Raw genomic sequence first — 26,453 nt, 5'->3', positions numbered from 1 at the left:
CTCCGTTAGATTTAACCCATTTACCTGTTGATTGTGGATTTAGATGGAGCAAAGATAGCCGAATTTGTCAAGGCGTTATATGAAACGCGCGCAAATATTGAGCAAGATTGAGCAATATGTAAGGCAAGCCAACAAAGGACGTAGGGAAGTGGTGTTTGAACCCGGCAATTGAGTTTGGGTTCATATGTGCAAGGATCGATTGCTTGAGCAGCGACATTCTAAGTTATTACCACGAGGGGATGGACCATTCATAGTGTTGGAAAGAGTTAACAATAATGCCTATAAGCTTGATCTTCTAGGTAAGTATGACGATAGGGCTACATTTAATGTTTCTAACTTGACTCTTTTCGATGCAAGTGATGATTTGAGGGCAAATCCTTTGCATGGGGGAGGGAATGATGTGGACATCGGGCCATATCAAGGAGGTGGTGCTAGGGACCCATTATCTATTCCTACTAGTTCGATTACTTGAGTGTGGGCCAAGCAATTCAGGCAAGCTGTTGGTGTCATGGTTCATGATCTTCGGCATGGAGATAACCTTGGAGCAAATCTTGAAGAATCTTGAAAATCTTGGCGCAATTTGATTATCTGGTCACCAAATATTTGACCAAGTCAATATATATGTCTTCTTGTTTAGATATATTCTAAGATATGGTGCACCAGATTTCTAAGGTTAGTTTTAGGGTTTGTGTGGCGGCTAGAAGGGCTATATTAAAGACTCACTGAATTTCGTTGGGGGATATGTTTTTTTTTAAGGAAAAAAGTTGAGAGATTCTCTTTTATTGTTCTTTTGAGGACTTGACCTTATCAAGGTTCCCTTGTGACAATCGATTCAACTTATCGAGCGAAATAGTGAATTCTTTCGCTCGTGGTGTCTATAACATTGGTTGGTTGACACGCGTTCGTCAATAGGTCATGTTCATACCAAGGTTACCAATCACAGATTTGATTAGAGGTTGAGGTTTGCAATTCACACCATCCAGGCCTTCGTAGAACAATTTTTCCGCAAGTGTCACATCACTAACATAAGAGCTCTTCCTATTTTAGGACGAGATACAAACTTGGGTTATATTGCCCTCAATTTCACAATCCTAGCTGTTGGATTATCTCTTTTAATTGCTGGAATATTATGTTTCTGTTTGAGGTCAAGAAGCTGGGAGAAAGATGTCCAAAGCAGCTTTTGATTAATCCTATGTGCAACATATTAGCAGCCAATAGTCAGACTTCCTGAGAAATGTTGACCAATCTCAACATGCTAATCCACGATGTGCAAAAGCTAGTGACTTCTCAGAAATTGAGAGGTTGATGACTTTTGACCAAATGATGACGAATTCAGTATGGGGGATAAATATCAAAGTTCACAGGTTGTTACCATCACCAATGGCATTTGGAAAAGTGTTATCCACTTTACATCAAAGGGATCCACTACTGCAATCCTCTGACAGAATCCTAGCTATGGAGATGTCAGAATTTTTATAAACTTGTACACGTTTTATCTGGTGAAATCTAAACAATAATTCGTTCTAAATGATGGCCTTAAAATCTTGGCTACTGTGGACCTGGATCAGCAAGATCACTGTCAGTTGGAGAACACGGCGATGCTATCTCACTAATGGATTGGTCAACTTTGCTGTTAGATTGACCTGAGTCTAGAACAAAGGTTCATGTTGGTACTTCTTACCAGGAAAGAAGAATGAAGGTCTTTGAGGCACTGGGATTTTAATAGAATTGCTGTTCAACATGAGAATAACCAAATCCATGGTAGGTCGGTCTTCCGCATCGTCTTGCACACAGAGCAACCCGATGTGCATGCATTTAATAACTTCGTTCACAGGATAGGCACTTCTTAAAGCTGGGTCCACTACTTCCAACGGCATTCTGTTGCTCCAGTGCTTCCAAACCTAAAAGAATAGTATTATTAATACTATTGTTGCACTTCTATTAAAAGTTATGTTAGCCAAAAAAAAAGGGGGCTTTATTAAGATACTCACATAGCCAAGCAGGTCCTCATCACAGTCCAATGCAAAGAATTGGCTGTTCTTTTTGCCAGTTATAATCTCCAGCATTAACACACCATAGCTGAAGACGTCATATTTTATGGAGAAGTGTCCAAACATTAAATACTCTGGAGACATGTAGCCACTACATTGAGCACAATATATCAATAGAGAAATGAGAAGATGTTTAATTATGGATTTGAATTGCCTGAAACAAATTAGGACAAGTATGCTTTTGTTGCATGTCAAGAAAATGCTCCAAGTTTAATGCTAATGCCACACTATTCATCAGCAATAACAAGTTAGATTTGCCGATATTGAACTTACTATGTTCCAACAATTTTATTAGTGCTTGCTTGAGTCTGATCAATATTGAATATCCGAGCCATCCCAAAATCTGAGATTTTTTGCGTTCATGTTAGCATCTAGCAAAATGTTGCTGGCTTTGAGATCACGATGGATGATTCGAAGTCGAGAATCTTCATGAAGGTATAGCAGTCCACGTGCCACCCCTACCATGACCTTATAACGAGCTGACCAATTTAGTTGTCCATTGAGCTCAGGATCTATGCATCAATCAAAAAATTAATTTGTAAGTTGCATCAACTCATACTGGCATATTGCTCATGCCCAAATCATCACATATAGTTGTTTTCATCGACTTTGGATCCGTGTTCTCATTATCATGTAATTCTTCTTCCTGATCTACTTCTTCATTAGTGTTCTATCTTTAAAGTTCCTTTCATGAATGTGGAGATGAAGTGGTGGAGAAAACTAAGCAGAATACTAGCACGATTCTTGTTTGTATTGCATCATCCTGCTATCTCTAATATTTCTGGTTTGCCTTCATTTAGCCTAAATAATGCTTGCGTCTCATTTTCTCTTAATGAAATATATCATTTAGACTGAAATGCTGGTGTGTTAACTTGGTCAAAGGAGATAAAAGAGGCAAACCAAATAACAAGTGATCAAGGCTCCCGTTGGACACATATTCATAGACCACTATTGTTTCGTCGCTTTCCATGGAGAATCCCAGAAGCCTCACTAGGTTTCTATGTTGAAGTTTGGCTACTAGTTCAACCTCGGTCTTGAATTCCTCCACTCCTTGTCCAGAGCTCTTAGATAGCCTCTTTGCTGCAATTTCTTGACCACCAGGTAGTGTACCCTGATAACATAATAGACACAAAACAAATTTGCCCGAAACAGACACATCTTAATTTTTCTTCATTTTGTTATACTTCTTGTTATTACTTATATGCAATTGGGCATTGAAAAAGTAGAACCAGATGCATAATCTCGAAGTTTTTCCTATCTAACTAACACGAATGAGAAAAATGCCCTGGTGCTTTGAGAGGCTTCACTGTAAACCACAATATTATATTAGCTTGAGTATCAGCTTCTTGATGAGTCAAAAGCTGAATGTTATGATTGAACATCTTAATTACCTTGTAAACTGGACCAAATCCACCTTCCCCTAGCTTGCTGTTGTTCGAGAACTTATTTGTGGCGGCTTCTATTGTTTGCAGATCAAATTGCAGGGAGTGGAGCTCAGAAATTTGCCTCTAACTGGCAGTAAAATGGTTCACATATCTTTCGAATCTAGTGAAATGAAATCAATTAATCTTATTTATGCAATAGCATTGTTTCGTCAAGTTACCAATCGAATATTCTTCTATGGAACTTTCGCTGTCCCTTCTTAGAACTCTTCTTCTTCTTCCTCTTACTAAATGCTGAGCTGTCATGTAAATAATTGGGGTCAATCCTACAGTTGCGGCGAGGATTGCAGCTGATATTTTCAACGGAAAGGGCACTTTTCCTGCATTTGTAGTCAGTTATTAGTATCATTGACATACATGAAAGTATGGCTCCTTCTACTCATGAAATCTCATCTTCTAGCACATACATAAGAACATGATATCCTCTAACTCCATTCGAATGCTGTTTCAGATAGTCAAGTTGGCCGTTCTTAACTGAAACGAGCTGTGAGTGATCTAACTGTAGAGCTTTTAATTGTAGCCGAATTGAAAGGAAAACTATTATTTTGCTGGTAGAAAAACTCACAGCTAAGCAAAAACACAGCTGAAGCCAACAACGTGAATTCTGTTGTGATCTTAGAAAAAGCAACAAGCATGATGATGAACTTTTTAAAAAGAAAGTATTAGGGTCTACCCACCTTTTGAGCTGCTCTCGTAAAATTGGTAAATCTCGAACCGGGCAAAGCAACTCGGAAGCAACATTCTGCCCCCAATTTTCCCGTTTAGGAGGCTTAAGAGGGCATTGTGAAGGCAGTTCCGACAATTGTTGGGGGAAAGATAAGGCACACACTGTGCGAAGGTGTGCAAGGTTTTCTCCCGAGTGAACTTGACGTCTTGATGGCCATACTTTCTCGGACGATGCTGAGCAGCCTCTCCCACCACATGACCCATGGTCTTGTTCAGTAGCTTCATGAATTCATCCTTGTTTTCTATGTTCTCTTCATTGTATCCGACCAACCGTGGTTTCATCTCCACGGTTGAGGAGAAATTCACATCAGAGTAGCGCAACCTGCACTGATCGTACCACAGGATAGAGACTTTGGTCAAGTGGCACAGGCGGGTTATCTCGACGCTCGCTTGCTTGATGCATTCCGCACACTCTCCCTTCAAGACATCGCCTCTGCACATAAAGCTGCCGTAGACGGCCTCGCTCGATGTGAAGAAGAATCCTTCATCGCGGATGGAACTCGCATTGGAGACGAGATCATGAAGAACACGTTTGAGGTTGGCTTGGTAGGTGCTATTGGGAGCGAAGGTGCTGGAGATTGAACAGTAATGTTTGCTCATGGTGAGGGTGAATTCAGCAGCATTGATGGTGAAAAAGCTGAGACTGTAAAGAAGAAGACGAAGTGTCATTGGCATCTTTTCTATTTTTTTCTGTGTGCGTGCGTGCGGTTTTTCTAATGAATAAGGGGGATTTATTCTTTGTATTCAGGGTGAGGCCACAACATGGGTTTTTATATATGGCGGAGGACTAGGAGTCTATGTGGCTACTTTACATCGGCCTCCTTCCACGGCGGCTTCTCAAAAGACGAAAGGTTGTCCCGGGTGAGCTGTTGCTAATTGTGTTTGTGGAGGAATATAGAACATGGAAAATTTCTAATTGGAGTACAATAAGTCAAACTTCTGAAGATTGGAACGTGCCGAAATCCCGTTGAGTAAGATTTGAATATGCAATTTTGTAAGACTGCTATCAACTGTTCTAAAAGTTTAAGCCATTTGATGAAAGCATGATATAATATATAAATATTTTAGCACAGAACAATTGCAAATGAATGATAGGCAATAAAAATTTGATACATGATGGATATGCTAGTTGAGATGGGTGCTCGAATACGTGATTCACTAACAATGAACACCTCTCCGTAGTCCTAAAGCAGCATTGTTCTTAAATAAAACAGGTTCTGTTCTTATGATTCTTATATAGTTGAGATGGGTGTTTGGATAGTCTTATCTAACGCCTCACTTTATCAACTTTCATACGAACTTACCATATTTTATTTGTCCTCACTGGTCAACTTTTCTCCTATAAGATTATTAACAGGTAAAGAATGGAAAGTCACTGAAATTGTGGTTTTAATTTTAGAAAAAGAAATATATCTAATTAAAAAAAAAAAAAAAAAGTTACCATAAAGCTTGGGGACTTATGGCAAAGTTTTGATATTTGCAACAATAGAATTGGATAGTAAATCGCATAAACGTGGCTAACCTGAAACTAGTTGAACGAGAGAAATTGTTAATAAAGATGGGTAAACCTTATGTTTACATCAATCCTATAACTTATCATTAAAAAGAGCAATGCTATTTCCACCCCCATATGACTAAATCCACTCAATTTTTTTCTCAAAAGACACAATTGTCCTCTATCTTCAATTGCAAGTCAAATTGGTGGTCCCAAATGTATTTACTTTCCCCTTTCTATTAGTTTTCTATATATATATATGTGTGTGTAGGAACTACTTACCATAATTAAGGATTATATCTATTTTTTATTGTTTTTCATGTATATTAAAGACGGTATGTTTTTTTTTAATCAGTAGATATTACTTCCATAAAATTTTGTTATGTCAAAAGAAAAATTTCAAGAAATTTAGTTCTTTTCCATATTGTCAATCAAATTTATGGATAAATTTTTACGTATATGAAATTTTTGGATAAAGTAAGATTTTTTTTTTTTTTGAAATGCCTATGAAATATCATTTTTTGGATTAACAAAAATTAATATCATTTATGAACTATTTATGAAAAAAATAAAGATACCTTATTGGGTATAATTTTTTAGTGTATTCATAAATATTCCTTAAATGTCTTACATGCTCTATATAAAATAATCTCACCAATATAATAAGGAAGAAAGATAAATTCTTTAACATATTAAATAAAGAAACGGTATATTTTTAGACTAATGAACTTAATGAAAACTTCCCCATGAAAGTGAGCTTTTGACAAAGAGGGACACTAATAGATACATTGCTGTAAGATCAATAATAAAGAAAAAGACTTTTCAGTTTTGTACCATATCAAAGAATGTCATTTTTCCTTAATATGAGTGAGATAATTTTACACGGAACATGTAAAACATTGTAAGAGTAGCCGAAAATGCACTTTTATTTAATACGCTAAAAAAACAAACATGTGAAATATTTTATTATGGTAACTTGCTAAACAGGAAAATATACAATAGAAAACAAAGGAGTGGGGCTATCACATTAAATTGCAATTGAAAGATTGAAGGCAGTTTTGTCTTTTTAGTGTAAATGAGGGTGGATTTAGTTATTTAGGGGGTGAAAATAGCATCGCCCTTAAAAAAATGTTAGTAATCTATGTAACATCCTGGGTCTCCATTGTATACATATTGTCCACTTTGAACATTAAATCATTACGGTTTTGTTCTTCTCAGAGCAGTCTATACTACCCTAAGAAAATGTGTGTGTACAAGTAGAGGTTCCATTGCCTTATAAGGCAGCCTAGAACTCCCTTCCTAGGTGATGTAGGACAAGAGACATGCCCTCTCCCTATGTTCGTCTGGGGACCAAGGCATGGACACATCGACAACCCTCCTCCTCGCGCACTATCGCTTGAGCTGTCACACTCTCCATCCCTTAGGAGCACACAACGTTCTCACTGTGACTCCACACATGGTCGGGAGTCGACTCTAATACCATTTGTAACATCCTGGGTCTCCATTATACACATATTGCCCACTTTTGATACTAAGTCTTTACGGTTCTGTTCTTCTAAGAGTAGCCCATACTACCCCAAGAAAATGTGTGTATACAATTAGAGATCTCATTGCCTTATAAGGTAGCCTAGTGTGACAGCCCAAGCGACAGTGTATCCGTGCCTCGGTCCCCAGACGTGTGTAGGGAGGAGGCATGTCTCTTGTCTCACATCATCTAGGGAGGGAGTTCTGCGCTACCTTATAAGGTAATGGGACCTCTAATTATACATATGTATTTTCTTGGGATAGTATGGGCTGCTTTGAGAAGAACAAAACCGTGAGGACATAGTATTCAAAGTGAACAATATGTGTACAATTGAAACCCAGAATGTTACAAGTGGTATTAGAGCCGACTCTTGACTATGTGTGAGGCCACAACAAGGATGCCGTGTGCTCCTAAGGAGTGGAGAGTGTGACAGCTCAAGCGGTAATGCACAGGGAGGAGGGATGGCGGTGTGTCAACCCCTCGGTCCTTGGACGTGCGCAGTGAGGGGGCATGTCTCTTGTCCCACATCGCCTAGGGAAGGAGTTCTAGGCTGCCTTATAAGACAATGGAACATCTAGGTAGTATAAGCTAGTTTGAGAAGAACAAAACCACGAAGACTTAGTGTCCAAAATGGACAATATGTGTACAATGGAAACCCATTATGTTACAATCTAAATTTACCAAATATCTTAATTGAAAAAAAAAAAGTTAAAAGGACTCTCCAATTAAAATGCTAACTTGAACAAATGTGAACACAGCACCGAATTATTAAATAAAAAAAAAAACGAAATAAAGCCAACGACTAAAAGTAGATGCATATATCTGGCGTGAATAGATATGGAATTTTACTAGAGCAAATGCGTAATCTTAAGTTACGAGGTGATGCTTAGGAAGAGGTTTTTCAGTTCTGTTAGTATGTTAAATACTTAAATATGTCCTTAAGAAAAAACCATTGAAAAATATTGGTGAGTCAAATCTGTACTAATCATCACAGGTGTACAATTGCATGTACAAGTCGGACCTTATATGTGAAACGAAACATCTGGATTGGGTGACTTGTACACACAACATCGGGCATCATCCTAGCCATAACCATGACATCATAGCAAAAAAAAATTAAAAAAAAAAAAAAAACCTTAGGAGGAGTAACATGATTAAAATTGTTAGAGTGCCACATGGCTTGACTTTTAGATTATAAAATTAAAATTTTCCAAAAATCAGTCACATCAATGTTGGCCAGTATTGGTCGGGTCACGTAGGCAATTTTTGACTAAAATTGGCCAAAATAACTAAAATGACATATCATCAAAAAATTTATGACTAAATTGGTATAATTGAAAATTTTAATAATAAAATGGCTATCGTTTGTACCTTTTGGAGAACCCCCCATCATGTTAGTACTAGTCCCACTATCAATATAATACATATTATTCTTCCAACACCTTTGTTGCTTGGCTTACATAGGTAGTATTGTTTCTATTTACTTTTTCTTCAACATAATTAGCTCAGTAATTTGCTTTTAAGTGACAATTTTTGTCTAGGTGGCCAAACTTTTTACAAGAGCAACCTTATGGTTTACCAGGAAACCAAATATTTTTTTTCCAGGTGACTTGTTTCTTGCAAATACTGTAGGGTTGATATTTTCATTTGAAGCAGTTTCTCCTCCTCTTTTATTTTCCACAAACTCCTTCCCATTTTTAATTTTATGAGATTATTTGTTTACATGAGATTGAAAGGCACTTTCAACTAATTCTCGATCTTGTATGGGTCTTTTCTCGTGTGCCTCTAGAGAGCCAATTAAAGCCACTCATAGACGGGGTTCTTAAATCCTTAATTCTTCTTCAAGATGATAATAGGGTTGTATTTTCTGGTAAGTGTCACTAACATTTTTTTTTACTGACCTTTAGTAATTGGTATCATCTCCATATGCCCTCATTTGTAATTCCATTAATCTACCCCACTATTGTTTACGGTCTCAAATATCTTGCATTTTAGTATTTTCGGATTTCCTTCTAAGAGATTGAAGTTTGACTGTTGTTATGCCTTGAAACTGATGTTTTGAGTTGCATTTTAGCATTTTTGGATTCCCTTTTCTTTCCAACTGATGATTTGAGTTGCAGGCTTAATGAGTCTATAGTACCATGACTCTTAACGTGTATCAAATATATGGCACAGGCAAATGAGATATCCTAAATTTCTAATCCAATTTTTATATTGTGATAATAGAGAAAATTTAGCAATTACAATTATTTATCAAACAAATTGTCCATTAATAATAACTGTTGATTATTGATGCCACCATATGCACAGCCACACATCAATCATAGTAATAATATTACAACTAATAAAAGAAATACTCCGATGCATGTAAATATTTTTCAATGCAAGTAACTTTTTTCTATTTTGTACATATAACCCCTATTTCACAATAAAATGTAATTTCTTATACAATAAGAAGAGAGAAATCTGCTTTTATGATCTATTTTCAATCAGTATCTTTTTTTTTTCTTTTTTTTTGAGTTTTGCTAACATACATAAGGAGGAAGGCCAATTTCGAATCTTTGGACCGCGGACCACTGCCGATTTGAATAATTATGGTTCAAATCAAGTTTCTCGTAGTAGATGTTGATCATAGAAAATGTCAGAGGCTGCTTTAACGCAGCTCAAGAATAAATTTTAAGAGGAGTTCGATCATGAACCTGCGATATGGGTCTTCCAGAGGGCGAAAAGAGTTAGGTATTTGCTTTCACTTTTACTCTTGACTTTTATTTTTATACCTAAAGTGTGAAATTGTTACTCTAAACGCAAAAAGCCCAAAAGCAAATAAATATTAGCATTCAAAATCATCTAGATTTCTCTGTAATTTTCATAAATCAAATTTGAGGAAAATCAAATGTGGCTTAAAGCCCTTCAGATTGTTTGAGTAAAATCAAGCATAAATAACTCAGCAATCTATATATATATATATATATATATTCTTTTTATAATCCATTCTCTTGTCCTTCATAGAAATATTTATATAATCATAAATTCATTTCGATAAATTAAACTAACTGAACCAAACATTAAAAAATATTAATGTTATCTTAACATTGAATCATGGTTAATTTTAGATATGTAATTGGAACACCCGCAAATGCATTGTGCATGGAAAAGCATGAGAAGTGTTCTAATTATATATTATGCTTATTGCATTGCTATGGGCATGTGCTAGTTGATGTTATGCAGGGGTGTGCCAAAGCAAGGTAAGAATACTTGCGAGTTTATTTGATGGCTTTGATGTTTGTCTTTGGGTCAAATTGCTTGATCATGGTTATAGTTAAGGCAAAGTAGAGGGCATTGCTATTGATCTGCCATCGATATAATGCTGCATATGTAGGTTTCACCCAAGGCAAGTGAGCATCCTAAATGAGACTTAGGTTGTTGACTTACTAAAACTTTATCTCACTTGTTGTTGTTTATTGTTTTCAAACCCGTAGTATGGAGAACCGTTACATTCAGTTTGGAGTCAAGACATTGTTGTGACCCCATACCCCATCATGAGGAGCGACCATGTGTATGAGTTTTTTGTTTCCACTAGTAGGGTAGAGGGGTAGGACAACTGGGTGGCTCACCAATTTAAGGCCTGATAAATTCAGGTTGGCGATGACCGTTTTGTCCCGATGCGTGCTTTTGATGGACTACCCAACAAGTGTCCTGAGGAGCAGATCTAGGATCCAATGGATATTGATACCCCCAACGATGTCGTAGAGGATTCGGAGTCTAATCCGGACAAGGAGTACCCCTCTGATTACAACCCTAAGACTCCACTCAAATACCACGACTTCTGATGGGCGTGAGATGAATCACTTTTTGGCTGGCCCTCGCTTTAGAGAAATTTAAATTAACCCTAACCCCCTGTTGGCTTTTGTGTTGGTTAGTAAGAAGTTTTGGTTATAAAGGCTTGTAAATATTAAACTTCCAGGGTTTAACAAGTATATAAATAAAAGTAGTGCTTTTTAAAATATTTGTTGTTATGTTTACACTATCCCTACTGTTACGATTGACTAGGTGATTATTATATGCTTCTGTTTGCATTTAATTGAATGATAAAATGAATGGGTTAGCGACGTATTCTAGAACATCACATTTAAATGACCAAAGTGAATTAGGGGCCATCACATGCTCCAAGGTTGGGGCATGACAGGTGAGGAGGAGATCTTATGCTCACCTGAGAAGTTTACTGGTCACAAATCCCCTTCATGGTCATTTAAAAGAAAGTGGTTAACACTACAAAAAATTTCAACCTAGTACATTTATGATAAATTTACCTTAAATTAATTTTTCAACCACCAAAAATTTCAAATTGGTACACATGTGGCAAATTTACTCTTAGTTAATTTCTATTAAATTTTGCTATCAAATTATTGACTTAGATAACTCGTGATTATTGACAGCTATGTCAATTTAGGGTTTTATCCTCTATCTATCATGACTATATGAGTTTTGTGGTTTTGTTGTATTTACTCAATTTAATGAAAATTAATAGATAGGATATTTATTATAAATGTATTAGAGGCAAATTTGTTACAATTTATCAATTTAGGGTTTTTCGTAGTATTAACTTAAAAGAAAAAAGATAAATGAGTCAACAAGTAGGAAGACAAAATGATCAGTATGGTAGATAAAAAGAAATGATAAATAGGGGATCCAAATGGAGACAAGGAAGGAGAAACTTATGGAGGAGGTGAGTCAACGCTATAACTAGTATGAAGGTTCATCGACATTTCCTGGAGTGGGTCAGCACTTTCCACTACCGAAAAAAAGGCCTCTTTCCACAAGTCATAAACGCATTCCTTTTTATTAATAATCTATGTGAAGTGTCACAACTGAAATGATTGACGACCCTACATGTCAAAATTGTCAATTCAGGCCCGTTTGTTTGTATTTCTTTTTTTTTGTGTTTTTAAACACTTTTTCATTTTTGTTTTTTTTGTTCCTAACAAAAAAGGAGCAACGCGTTTGGGTGCGTTTACTTTTTTTTCTTTTGTTCCCGAGAACAAAAAAGAAAACAAAACAAAAAAACACAAATTTTGTGTTTCTTGTTTTACGGAACACAAATCGAAACACTTTTTTTTTCTTTTTCTCTTATTTTTTGTTCTTCTTTCTTTTGGCCGGTCGCCGGCCTCGGCCATGGCCCGCGACCGGCCGACGAGGGCGGCGGCCTCGCCCGGCCCACGGCGAGGCCGAGGCTCGCCGCCGGCCCAGGCGAGGTCGGCCTCGCCGGATCCGGCGAGCTCGAGCTCGCCCGGCCATGGCGAGCCGACCTCGCGCCGGCGGGCGAGATCGATCTCGCCCGGATCCGGCGAGGCCGAGCTCGCCCGGCGGCCGGCGAGCCTCGGCCTCGCCAGCGGTGGCTCGGCGAGGCCGCGCCTGCCTCCCCGGCGGCGAGCTCGATCTCGCCAGATCCGGCCTCGAGCTCGCCTAGCGGCGGCGAGCCTCGGCCTCGCCTAGCGGTGGCTCGGCGAGGCCGCGCCTCGCCCGGCCCCAGGCGAGCTTGGCCCTCGCCGGCCGGTCGCCGGCCAAGGCCTTGGCCGCGACCGGCCAAAAGAAGAAAAAAAATGAAAAAGAAAAAGAAAAAAAGGAAAAATAAGAAAAATAGAAAAAAAAAAAGAAACAAAAAAAATTATCCAAATTTACCAAACATGTTTCTGTTTATTTTTATTCCGGAACAAGTTTACCAAACGCGTATTTTTGTTCAAAAATTGTTCCCCGGAACAGAAATACTTTTTTTTATTTCTATTCCCTGGAACAATTTTTAAACAGAAACACAACCAAACGCGCCCTCAGATGCCGTTTATTGCAAGTTTGCCCAGAACAAGCCAAGAAACGACGTACATATAACGCTTAGGAGAAATTATAAAACTCATTGTCCGTGCTGGTAGAGGAATTTAATATTGATCTCTATACTATGCATTTAGCACGCGTGGTCTCCCAAAGTTTACTAGCTTTAAATGCGTTGCCTTATGAGTCAACAAACCAAAATAATTAAACTTTTGAGGACTTAAGACCAACCAATGACGGTGTATTTGATCACATTCTTGACTAAGGAACTCTATCATATATGGAAAAGTGCTTCTTTTTAGGATCTATCACGACTCTTTGATTTCGTGGGAATGAAGAAAAGACCGATCTATTCACCACCGATATTGGAAAATAATTCTACCATAATTGAGAAAGGATAATATAATATAATAGGATAGAATAGAAAATATATTACCAGGATCTCCATTGATTCGTGACTATTCCAATGTCATGAAATAGTGGAAAAGTTGCCATTGATTTAGCCCCAAATTTTTTAATTTGATCAATCTAGTCATAAGTATTTGATTATTTGTCGATATAACCATTCCCCAACAACACCTTGAACAAGATAGCTTATAAAGCAACAATAATTTTCAAAGTATTTGTCCACTCATGAAATACATGTTCAATCAATTGAGGATTATGGGACCTCACCACCCATCAATGCATGGTGTTCTTCAGAGCCTTTTTCCATTTTGACAATGGCATTCAAGGTTTATTCCGCATCAACATAAGAATGGTAATTCCTTTGACATATCTACGGAGCTCCTTCTTGTTGTAAGCTTTCAGGCATTCTAGGGAACCAAATCCAATACTTTGTAGTTGGGCTATTATGCGTACAAAACTTGTCTTCAAGCTTGAAACTTCTTTTCCATCCATCCTGGATTTCAACATAGGATTCATCATGTCTCAAAGAAAGCAGAGAAAGAGCATTTGAGTACTGGATCCACTAAGTGATTGTTGCTTAACGCACAAATGCCTCTAATAGTAGCTTTTGCTTAAACCGCGTGGAAAACTTTGCTTTTTTTCTAGTGCAATATCAAAAGCAATATTCCCTCCGTGCAAATGACTTACTTTTTACGACTTGACTTTCCTATCGAACAAGGATATCTCTTCTATGCATCATGTCAAAAACATGCCTTTTCTATCGATTACTTTCCTTGACTAGATAGAGGTAAGCATTTCTCATCAGTAGTCAACTTGAAGAACAAGCAAAATCTTTGAAATTTGTATTTTTCACCAGGCTTGGACCATGTGTCCCAAACAATCTCAGTACATATGGCGCAAGACGATTCCACATATCAAGGAATCCTTACTCTAGATGGTGAAGATATTACTGATTGTGAATCAATATTAGATTATTTACAGAGAGGAATGGAAAATTTTGTGGAAATTGAACTGTTATACAATATTTACCTTATGTAACATGTTTGGATTATTTAGCTACTATGTTCATAAGAGCAATAATCCTTGGGGCAAGTACTTTCATGCATACCTCCTCCAATTGATCTATACTGTTGACACTTAAATATTAACGATTCAGTTATTTATTTATTGTATAAAAAATGGGAGATTAATTTTACCCCTAAAAATATATATATAGAACTAAAATTGCATAACATATAGCTTTAGGAGCATTTATTTTATTTTATTTTATTTTGTTCCATTTGCATTAGACGACGATAGATAAACGTTAATTTTTTCAATATTCAATGATATGATAGGAGATTTTCATATATTCAGATAATATAGACCAAATGATATATTTTTTAAGTAGAAAGGAAGGTTTCGGATGAAATATTAGAAAAAAGATGAAAGAGAATATTGCCATTGGGTGCATATATTTTGACGATATATTCAGAAGGCTTCGCATGAGCAAAATTGATTTTCATGTGTATTGAAAAATAAAATAAAATATTCCACAAAAATTAAGTCTCCTGCTTATAAAAGCCGGCTCGCGTACGGACAAGGGGGCTTCTCTTTTCATCACTTCATAGGGGGTTCTATTTTCGTTTTTGGGTCAAAGTCAGCACAAAAGGTGGGGTTTTGAAATTCTGAAGTGTGCAGAGAGTGGGTACAACAGAGAGAGACGTGAGAGTGACGTGAGGGAGAGAAAAAATGAAGAAAAAATAAAACCAAAACAGAAAAAATAAAAAGCACTGTTCTTCTTCCTCACGAGCTCCTCCGCCGTCGTGGCCGATCCCCTGCACTGCCGCTCCGAGCCATCCTCAGCCGGTCTCCGAGCACCACCGCCGCTCTGCCAGCTCACCCGAGTCGGCCGCCATTCCGCCTGCCACCGGAGCTCCCCCTCACCCGCGAGCTCGCACCACCGCCTCTGCCCGAAGCTGTGACGCCGCCGCTGCCCACCGTCACCGCCGCTTCACCAGCAACCCATGAGCCCGCGTGCTGGCCATCGCACCTCTACCACCACCGCTCCGCCAGCAAGCCACGAGCACCCCCGCCGCTCCTGCAGCCATCTCCGTGTGGAGCCTTCACCACGCCGACGCCAGCAGCCCTCTACCGAGCCGGTCTCCGCCCCCTTACTACAGCATCAGCTGCTACTGCTGCCGACGCCACCGCTCCGTCGATCCCCGCACCTCTTGCTGCAACAAACCACGACGCCAGCAGCCCGATCCCAGCTCAGAACACGACCTGCAGCACCTGCCGCCACTGCCACCAACACCAGCAGCCCGAGCCCCCTCGTTGTTGCCATCGCTGCCCTCTGCCCGAGGAGCCGATTGCGATCCCGGTCCAATTGCATTTGGCCCAAATTTGGAGATACACGTGTCTAATATATTTACTGCCTAATATATGTCTATTGGTACCTAAGTGATAGACGTATTTCTCAATTAGGATTTATTGCTTAATTCGGCCAGCGCCAATTTTATTCCATTTATAAAGCTTTAGATGGAATAATTAATCACGTGGAAATAAAATTGATATCTTAATCTTTAAGGCTTAAGATCAATTTATCAATTTTATTAGCGAAATAATTAAGCTTGATTTGGATATTGTTTCCTAATTCTGATGGTGTATGATATCTTTGACGATGTTGAATGACTTGGTGCTCGTCTTGTTTTAATTGCTCTATTTATCCCAAAGAAAATATATTTTAGTTAGATTAGATTCATGCTAGAACATTACCTATATTAGGATAGTTTTGCATGTTTAGGATAGGAAATTTATTAATTTCGAACTTTTGAAATAAAAAATAATAATAATTTAGGATGTTAGTTTTCCTTTCATTAACTTAAATTGAATGTGTAATTATTGGGTAATTTTAATTTCGAAATTTAATTAAAAATAAAAGAAAACATAAAAATTAGCATACATATGTCATGTAGAATTAGGTCATCCATTGCACATCATTTAAATGTGTATATGTTAGAATAGCTGCATTAATCTTTTCATATCATTAGATTAGGTCATTTAATAAATGTCGCGTGACATATAGTTTGCATGTTAGGTTACACGTCGCATGTCATTTTGGTTAAAAATTTGTACATCATATGCAATGTAGTTTGCTTTGACTTCATTTAAATAAGAGAAAATCTTGAAAAAAAGTAAATGATTGCGTGTTAATTAGAAATTATATCTAGGACTGTTAATGTGAATTATAATCTAACAGTGCAGATACTCTCATTGTTACAAGGTAAGTTTTGTAATTTATTTATTACTTTCTTGAGTGTTAAATTGGTGGTTTGCGCACCCATATAATCACCTTACATGTTAGGGAAGTAAATTAAAATCAATTCAAGTTGCCTACAAAATATTTTTTCAAAATAAAAAGAAAAGTACCGAAAGGGTGTTAGAGAAATCTAACGTAATCAAGTTCCCAAATTTATAATCTCTGGTTCATAAAAATAAAGTAAATCTTCCGTTACTTTACTTGGGTTTCTAATCGACCCACAAAAAATAAATTAGTGGCGATTCTTAATTAAAAATTAATTGCATGTTAAGAACTTGAACCTAAGTTGCGAATTGGTGTGGGCTAAAAAAACCCGAGCTAAGTTTAGGCTTAGTAATCCATTGGCCAAACCCTAAGTGGTTCACCCAAGGTTAGGTTGCGACAGTTTGACGATTCCACTAGGGAATTGAGTTGAAATGCTTAGTGGACTTAAGCCAATTTTCTTTTTGAATATATTTTTGTTTGGTAGCAATGATCCAAGGTACATCCCTAAAATTTAAGGTGTTAAATGTTCTTGCAAGATGAGAGATATAAGGGGAAGTGTTTGCTAACATTTGTTTTGCAAGAAGGTGTAGGAATGTATAGTTTACTTTCATATATGAAGTGTTGCTTAATATAAACTGTTGTGCATGCTTTGCATTAGCACTACACTATCGCATACTCAACCTACCGCCGGACCTGGGCCGTGCTAGGATACTTAGGATGGTATTGAGTTGGATATGACTTCGATCGTGAGGCCGCGTAGTAGAAGTTGTCCAACTCAATCCCGAAAGTTTCTTTCTTGGTGTCAAGAATGCTTACCTCTACCCGCGAGATTGCGCCGCATTAGGGTATCATTCTTGACTAAACCGGAGTTAGGAGAACTTGACTCAGTACGCGAGGTTGCAACTAGTCATCCCACCCTACTAATTTCACCTTGCTTAACCTTCCTAGTTAGAAATCAAACCCCACATCTCATGTGCTTGTCTATGTGGTTGCTTTAATCGCATGATAAAGTAAGTTCTCTACCCTTTTCTCCTACAATTTACTTACCTTGTTATGTTTTTGGTCGATCCATGACAATTTATGTTAGTTGAGTCCTAATCTATAAACAATGGGAAGATCCGACATTCGATTCGTGCCTGCACCAAAGATTGAACTCAAATCATGGTGGGATCGTCTAGGCCGTGAGCTATGTGGAAAGCATACTTGGTCGCCTTGTTCTCCTTCTTGACATCAATGTCCAAAGCGGCGTCATTCAAACACTCGCTCATTTCTGGTGCCCCCAAATATCAATATTCATATTTGGTAAGCATGAGTTGACTCGGACTCTAGAAGAATATAGCATCGCCATAGGAAAACCTTTGGAATTGGAGTTAATAAATCCACCCCTTGGATTAGAACCATAATCAATATTGTCTGATTTTCTTAGGATGGATAAGAATCAAATAAAAAGAGTTTTAAAAAATAATTGTCATACATGTCCTTTTTCCTTCCTAGATTGGAGTTTTGCTAAGGCTAATACTCTTTTAAAAAGTAAGATCTTCCTTCTAGCATTTTTCTGGTTTATTGTTTTCCTCTTCGTAAAAGTGCCATCGATCCTTCTGTCACATGGGTAGTCAAACAAGTGTGTGCTGGAATTAATTTCGTCAATACTATTTTAGTTGGAACATTTCTATCACTCACCTGATTTACGGAAGATGAAGATAAAACATTTTGTGCACTAATCGAATTTTTACAAATCTGGTTCTTTTCTCATATGAGTATGATTGATATTCGCATGACAATTATTATCATCACCAAGTCTTATCACCCCATTGAGGTATTTAGACATCATCAAGATAGAACTCCAAATTTTTCTTTCTCAAAATGGGTCAAATTGTTGAAAAATCCAAATACCAAGATTCTCCTATGGCATACTAAATGGTTCCAAGTCTCCAAGGCACGCCTCTCTCATGGCGATAATAAGCCGATCCCGCTATTGGGGATCACTAGTGCCACTTCCTACTACCCACTTCGAGTGGCCCATCAATATCAAGTTGTGCGGGATCTACCGCCTCCTCTTAAGCTGGGTTTGTTCCAAGTCTGATTCATTGCCAAGGATGGTGACAAAGAAGAGCTTCGCTATATCAAACAAGCTTGGCTCGCTAGTCATGAACAAAAGTTGCGCTTGCTTGAAGATGAGCTTGAGGGGAAGGAAAAGACTTACTATGCCACAGCTCGATGCATCCGTTAGCACAAGATCCCGACCAAGTTTCTCCCAAAAGTGCCAAATGTGACTGAAAAGCCCACTCAACAAGCAGAGCTTAATCGTCACAAGAGGAAGATTGAAGAACTTGAAAAGTAAGCCAAGAAGGACTAAGGAGAAAAGGCAATTATGTCGAGCGTTGGCTTCCCATCTGTTTATAGGTCGGGCCAAATAAACGTAGCTTGAATCTATTTAGTATTTCTACTTTAGCTTAATGTTTCGGAAGTCGAGTCATTTACTTGATTAGTTTCTTTGTTCAGGGACTTTCAAGTTTTTACATTATTAATGTCAAACAATTTCATTAATGAATAAAAGTGATTAGACTTTTGTCATGGACTGGCACATTTTATATTAAATGCTTATGTGTATTCATATCTTCAAATTTAGGTGATAACGGATCCTCCACGTTTGCCCATTATTACACGATCAAGAGCTAAAATGGCTGACTAAACTAAAATGCATGATTGTATCTCCACTATAGAAGACCAACTCCAACAGTTGCTCACCTCTATGCAACTTATGATAGCTCAAATTCAATTCCTCCAAGTGAATTCAATTCCTACACCCGCTCTTCCCAAGATAGTAGTCCCGAAGCAAGCTAACATGACCTAAATGAGTGATGATGACATGCCTGAGTTGGAAGATGACCCACTACCTTTCACTATTGAAAAGGCCAAGCTTGACAATGTTTCTAAGATGGAGCAAGATGAACGCATTGCAAAACTCGAGGAGAAAGTGAAACAATTACAAGAGTTGTAAAGTTCACTCCCATTCGACCTGTCAGTTTATGAGCATATCAAATGCCAAAGAAGTTCAAAATACCGGAGTTCGAGAAATACGATAGTACTTGTTGTCCAAAAGCTCATTTGCAGGTGTACCACATATGCATAGCCCAATATGTCAAGAATGAGCCCCTCATGATCAAATCATTTTATGCAAGTTTGACCGGGCCCACACTAAACCGGTATGTCATGAAGAATGTAGACCTTCTCGACACTTGTAATGAAGTAGCCCGTGCGTTTCTCAAGCAGTATAAGTTTAATATGGACATTGCACCTTCCTAAAAATATCTTGAGAGAATGGAGAAGAAGAGCAGTGAGTCATTTAAGAAGTATGTCGTGAGGTGGTGAAACCTGGCGGCTCAAATCACTCCTGAGCCTACTGACAAAGAGTTGATGAAGTTATTCGTCAAGACTCTCCCGTTTGAGTTCAGTAACCGAATGACCAGCATATACGTTAAGAACTTCAACCAACTTATTTCCGTGGGAGAACAAGTTGAGATGGGGATAAGAGAATGATGGTTTACTGAGCCATCTACCAAAAGGCTTTTTATCGAAAAGGAAAAAGAGGCCGCCATAGATGTGAATGTGGCTTACAGCCAAGAAAATACCAATCGCATCCCGACTATCCAGATGAATGCAAGGCAATAACAAACTGCTGGCCGTTAATCATTTGTCCAAGCAAATAAGAGAAGGCAGTTCTCTCATCTCCCCGGATCTCCATCCCAAGTATTGGCAATTCTTCGAAAGAAAGGTTTGCTTACTAGCGAGCTGAAGCGGCCTAATCATGAACACATTCGTAGTTATGACTTGACAAAAAAGTGTGACTACCATAGCGGTAAATTGGAACATTCAACTAATGAATGTTTTACCCTCAAGCATCGGATCCAAAACCTCTTGGACACGAAGGCCTTTTCATTTCAAACTGCTCAGCCAAATGTTCAAAAAAATCCATTACTAGAGCATGAAGGTAGGGTGAATGCTATTACGGAACTGGCCGGTCAAACCAAGAATTTGAAGGTGCACATGGTGGATGCCTACAATGGACTGGTGAGAGCTGGATATCATTAGGATCATGAGGACATTTCCCTATCATTGATGAAAGAAAGAGTTGCCAAAATGGTGAATGATGGTATCATCGTGTATGCTAACCATAATTGCGTGGTCTCTACTATTTCTCATATTGTTATCAATTGGGAGTAGGAGCAGGTTGCGCTTGATGCTGATAAGGATGAAATAGATCCTTCGCTCATGGACATGCTTCCACTAGAAGATGAAGAATTGTCTATTGAGATCCCCGCATCCGACGGAGGAATAGTGATTGAGATGCCTTAGTCTTATGAGTATATCAACAATAAGGCAATGCCTTGGTCCTATGACCTAGATGTTGACCCGGTTACATGATTTGGTCGGACTTATGCTAGCGCTCAACTGCAAAGCCTATCAGATGAAGAGGCTAAGGAATTTCTAGATGTGATCAAAGCAAGTGAGTATAATGTGGTCGACCAATTGCGAAAGATGCCCGCTTAGATCTCTTTGCTCAAACTCTTACTAACATCCCCGATGCATCAAAAGTCTTTGATGAAGGTGTTGAGTGAAATCCGTGTGCCAGAAACGATTGAGGTGGATAAGTTAGAGGAATTCATGGGATCGGTTCTTCTTAAAGGCTTGATTGTTTTTTCTGATGAAGAATTCCTTATTGAAGGTAAGGAGCATAATAAGGCACTCTACATATCTGTCAAACACAAGTCTTCTCATGTGTCCCGAGTGCTCATCGATAACGAGCCCACTCTGAATATATATCCGTTGGCCACTCTTCACTGCCTTAAGATAGACCCATCTATGATACATGCTGTGAAGACTTCTGTGCTAGCTTTTGATGGGATAAAGAATGAGGTGATTGGAGAAATCTATCTTGATGTGCAAATATGGCCGGTCGTTTTCAACATCCCCTTTCAAGTTATGGACATGCCTACTGCATTTAATTTTCTGCTAGGTCGTCCCTAGATACATACTGCTGGAGCGGTGCCATCAAGTCTACATCAAAGCGTGAAGTTTGTGATTAAAGGGAAACTGGTCCTTTGTGTATGGCGAAGAGGACCATCAGATCTATCATGAGACGGATATCCCTTATGTAGAGCCAGATTTTGAGTTCGAATCAAGTTACCACTCATTTGAGTTAGTGTCCACTATTCATGCTTCTTGAGGTTCGTCACCACCCACTCCTGAGGTTTCATATGCAGCCCTTATGGTGGGAAGGGTGATGGTTTGGAGCGGTTTTGCTCCTAGCCATGGTCTTGGAAGAAAGGGTTAAGGCATTCGAAACCCTATTGAAGCCCCTTGGAAGTCCCGTACTGCTGGATTAGGTTACCATAGAAGAGGTGGAGAAAGTTCTGAAGGACAGAGACATGCAAAACTCACCACTTGAGCAAGGGCGAGGAAGGCAAAACTCGTTACCTCTTAACATTCGTGAGACATTTCCTAGCCCTTCAAGAATGATGTAAGATGAAGCAGAAGTGACGGATACCCTAGGACATTAACAAAGGACCATTGGAGGAAATGGGCGCTAGCTCACAAAAGTAACTTATTTATTGCTTTTGCACGTTCCCCCGCGTGGGAATCTTTATTGATTTCTAGGAATTGTTTTCAATTTCTTTTTAGGGCTTGAGAATTGCTATTTCCATTCAATAAATGTAATTGATTGATGAATTTCAATAAAATTACAAGTTTTATTTTGAGGGCATGATGAAGCACACCAAACCAGCCCCGGTGATGATATCCAACCGATAAAAAAGAAAATCCAAGGAGAATTATGAGGCCTAGGCTTCATCATGCTTTCTCGTGTTAAAATGTTTCAAAAAATGTTTTTGTTAGAGAATTTCAAAAAAAAAAAAAAAAAACAACAAAAACAAAAACGAAAAAAAAAATGTAGTTTACCTTGCTTGTCTTTTTGATTCATCTGCTTCTTGTTTCAAGGACGATCTTATAGTATGCAAAGGCATGGAAATGGTGCAATCCAATGCAACAAGTGCTGATAATGATGATCCTAATAACTCGATCGAAGATTCCATTGAGGTGCAGCGTAATTGGGAATAACATGAAACAACCAAGGCTCTTACATCTAACCAAATCGTCACTATTAATTTAGGTGACACTGAAGAAGCCAAGGAAGTGAAAATTGGAGCAAATCTCCCCAAAGACAAGGCCAAGCGCCTAATTCAGTTACCAAAAGAATATCAAGACGTTTTTGCATTGACCTATGCCGACATGCCTGATTTAGACCCATTAATTGTGGAGCATTGTTTGCCTACTAATTCGGACATGCCACCTAAAATGTAGAGACTACAAAGAACTAAACCTGAGCTCTCGAAAAAAATAGAGAAAAAAGTAATGAAGTTTTTAAAGGTGGGATTCATTGAAGTCTCACAATATCCAGAATGAGTGGCTAACATCGTACTGGTGATGAAGAAAGACGGTCGAGTTCAAGTTTGCGTCGATTATCGGGATTTGAACAAGACCAGCCCAAATGATGATTTCTCGTTACCACATATAGACGTCCTTGTGGATAGTACTGCTGGATTTGAACTGTTCTCATTTATGGATGGTTTTTCTGGGTACAATCAGATAAGGATGAAGGAGGAAGACAAGGAGAAAACTGCATTTATCATTCTGTGGGGAACTTTTCATTATAAGGCCATGCCCTTCAGACTAAAAAAATGCAGGCGCAACTTACCAGCGAGCCATAGTAGCACTGTTTCATGAAATGATGTATCAAGAGATTGAGGTCTATATTGATAATATGATTGCAAAAACCCGACTTGGAAGAAGCCACGTCAAAACTCTGAAGAAGTTGTTTGATCAACTCCACGAGTTCAAGCATCATCTAAATCCCGCTAAATACGTGTTTGGAGCAACATCCGATAAATTACTCGGATTCATTGTGAGCAGTAAAGGGATTGAGATCGACCCATCTAAAGCTAAGGCCATATGCGAGTTGCAACCTCCATCAACGGTGAAAGAAGTTCGGAGCCTTTTGGGGAGATTGAATTACATTGCTCGATTTATTTTCCAACTTTCCGAAACTGTCAAGCCGTTCTTCAAGCTCTTGAAGAAGAATGCACGAGTCAACTGGGATGATGAGTGTCGAGAAGAGTTTGACAAGCTGAAGCAATACTTGATGAATCCACCAGTTCTTATCCCGCCATTACTGAGGCATCCTTTGATTCTCTACCTCACCATTCATAGTGAATCATTGGGTGCGATGTTGGCTTAAGAAAGTCCCGTTGATAAAAAAAAAAAGAGCGAGCCATTTATTATTTAAGTAAAAAGTTCATTGTGTCAGAACTGAAATATTCTAATGCTGAAAAGACTTATGCTGCATTAGTGTGGGTATTGCATAGATTGTGATAGTACACACTATATTACTAGACTTTTCCCGTGACTGAAAACAATCCTATCAAGTACTTACTTGATCAGCCAGCTTTTGTGGGTAAGTTGACTAAATGACAAATTTTAATCTCGGAATTTGATGTGCAGTTCATGCCACAAAAGTCAATTACGGGTCAAGTGATCGCTGATATATTGGCTGAGAATTCAGGAGTCTCAAATAATGATAATTGTTCCCTAGACGACTGTGTTTTGAATGTAAGTGAAGATTCATGGAACATGTTCTTTGATGGAGCCATGAACTTGTCTAGTTACGAAATGCTTGGAGCGGTTACGATATCCGTATACAGACAACACCACCCAGTAGCTGCAAAATTGATTTTCCCATGTGCTAACAATGTAGCCATGTATGAAGCTTGCATCCTCAGGCTTCAAGTTGCAGTTGAGATAGGAATGGCTAAGATAAAAGTATTCAGAGATTCCGCGTTAATCATCCTGTAGACTATAGGGGAATGGAAGACTAAGGATGTCAAATTGCTCCCATATCACAAGTATCGGCAAAGAACGCTTCCAAGTGCCATAACTTTGGCCAAAGGGACACTTAAGTGCCATAACTTACGAAGGTACACTTAAGTGCCAAATTCGAAAAAAAAACGGATCACTTGAGTGCCACTCCGGCCAAAATCCAGCTAAAACGCCAACGTGGCGTTTTCCGCGACGCGTCAAAAGACGCTGTTTTGCCGCCGACGTGGCCAAAACGGCGTCGTTTTGGGGCGACGTGGTAAAAAGAAAATTAAAAAATTAATTAAATTAATTTTAAAATTAAATTTAGTTAAAATATTTAAAAATAATAATTTTAAAATTAAATTTATTTAAAATATTTTAAAAAATAATAATTTAAAAAACTTTAAAAATATTTTTAAAAAATTTTTTTAAAAAAAAAAAAAAGGGAATGGGGGAGGCGGGCGAGGGATCGGCCCTCGGCCACCGCCGCCGCCCGCCGCCGCCGGGGAGGGCGGTGACGGTGAGGGAGGGTTGGCCGGGTCGCGGGCCACGGCCGGGCCGGCGACCCGGCCGACCGGCGGCGAGGGGTCACGAGCCCTCGCCCGATCCGGGGCGAGGGTCGCGGCCCTCGCCCGGTTCGGCGAGGGTCGGCGGCCCTCGCCCGGTCGGGTCGCCCCCGGCGGGCGGCGGCCTTGGCCCGGCCGGGCGAGGCCGCGAGCCCTCGCCGCCCGGTCGGCCGGGGCGCCGGGCCACGGCCGAGGCCGCGACCCCGGCCGACCCTCCCTTGTCGTCGCCGGCTCTTCCCGGCGGCGGTTGGCGATCCCTCGGCCGCCTCCCCCTGTTCCCTTTTTCTTTTTCTCTTTTAAATTTTTTTAATTTTTTTTTAAAATATTTTAACTAAATTTAATTTTAAATTTAATTTAATTTAATTATTTATTTATTTTGTTCCACGTCAGCCCAAACGACGCCGTTTGGCCACGTCAACGTGCAAAACGGCGCCGTTTTGGCGCTTCGCGGAAAAACGCCACGTTGGCGTTTTGGCCGGATTTTGGCCGGATTGGCACTCAAGTGATCCCTTTTACTCGATTTTGGCACTTAAGTGTACATTTCGTAAGTTATGGCACTTAAGTGTCCTTTGGGCAAAGTTAAGGCACTTGAGGGGTCCGCACGTCCACAAGTATCTAGAGGATCTAGAGAAGGAATTTTATGAAGTTTCATTTGAGCACTTATCAAGGTCTCATAATCAATTCGCTGATGCGCTCACAACTTTATCATCTATTTTGCAAGTCATTGACAGATTAGAAGTTGAGCCATTGAAAATAGAAGTTTTGGCAAAGCCAACTTATTGTATGATCATGACTGAAGAACCTGATGAAAAACCATGATATTACGACATTATGAATTCCATTCAAAAACAGAAATTTCCCGAGGGAAGTACTTCAGCTGATAGGAAATATATCACTAGGATGGCCTCAAAGCTTTTCATTAATGGTGAGAATTTATACAAGAGATCTTATGATTCAGTCTTATTGCGGTATCTAGATGCAGCCACAGCCACTCAAATCATGCAAGAAGTGCACGAATGAGTATGTGGCCCTCATATGAATAGGCACATGTTAGCTAAGAAGATTATGAGATTAGGCTACTACTGGCTCACACTAGAAAGTGATTGTATCCAACATGTTTGAAATTGTTACCGTTGCCAAATTCATGGAAACAAGATAAATATTCTTCCAACTGAGCTGCACCAAATTTTCGAGCCATGATCCTTCTCAATATGGGGCAT

At 39.0% G+C, this 26,453-nt stretch overlaps 1 protein-coding gene and 1 pseudogene across 1 annotated transcript; one reads left to right on the top strand and one right to left on the bottom strand.

Annotated features, from left to right (window-relative positions):
• Window positions 1-1,649: 1,649 nt before the first annotated feature.
• LOC120292510 lies at window positions 1,650-4,888 on the bottom strand (annotated as a pseudogene).
• Window positions 4,889-11,932: 7,044 nt separating this feature from the next.
• Window positions 11,933-21,112, top strand: LOC104442738 (lysine-rich arabinogalactan protein 19-like). The gene is made up of 4 exons (XM_010056135.2): window positions 11,933-11,965; window positions 15,263-15,832; window positions 20,657-20,827; window positions 20,981-21,112. The coding sequence occupies exons 1-4, from the start codon at window positions 11,933-11,935 to the stop codon at window positions 21,110-21,112; spliced, it is 906 nt and encodes a 301-aa protein (XP_010054437.2).
• The last annotated feature ends 5,341 nt before the right edge of the window (window positions 21,113-26,453 follow it).

The sequence above is a fragment of the Eucalyptus grandis genome, chromosome 4 (assembly GCF_016545825.1).
Source record: "Eucalyptus grandis isolate ANBG69807.140 chromosome 4, ASM1654582v1, whole genome shotgun sequence".
NCBI classification, from domain to species: domain Eukaryota; kingdom Viridiplantae; phylum Streptophyta; class Magnoliopsida; order Myrtales; family Myrtaceae; genus Eucalyptus; species Eucalyptus grandis.
The sequence above is the reverse complement of the archived record's forward strand: the minus strand, read 5'-3'. Positions and strand labels throughout refer to the sequence as shown.

Bases quoted from the DNA above. Each gene is read 5' to 3' on its own strand.
- LOC104442738 (XM_010056135.2), top strand. From the start codon at position 11,933: ATGGAGACAAGGAAGGAGAAACTTATGGAGGAG. The intron at 15,833-20,656 runs GTCCAATTGCAT...TTTACCCTCAAG, and splicing joins AGGAGCCGATTGCGATCCCG to CATCGGATCCAAAACCTCTT. The intron at 20,828-20,980 runs GTGAGAGCTGGA...AATTGGGAGTAG, and splicing joins TGGATGCCTACAATGGACTG to GAGCAGGTTGCGCTTGATGC.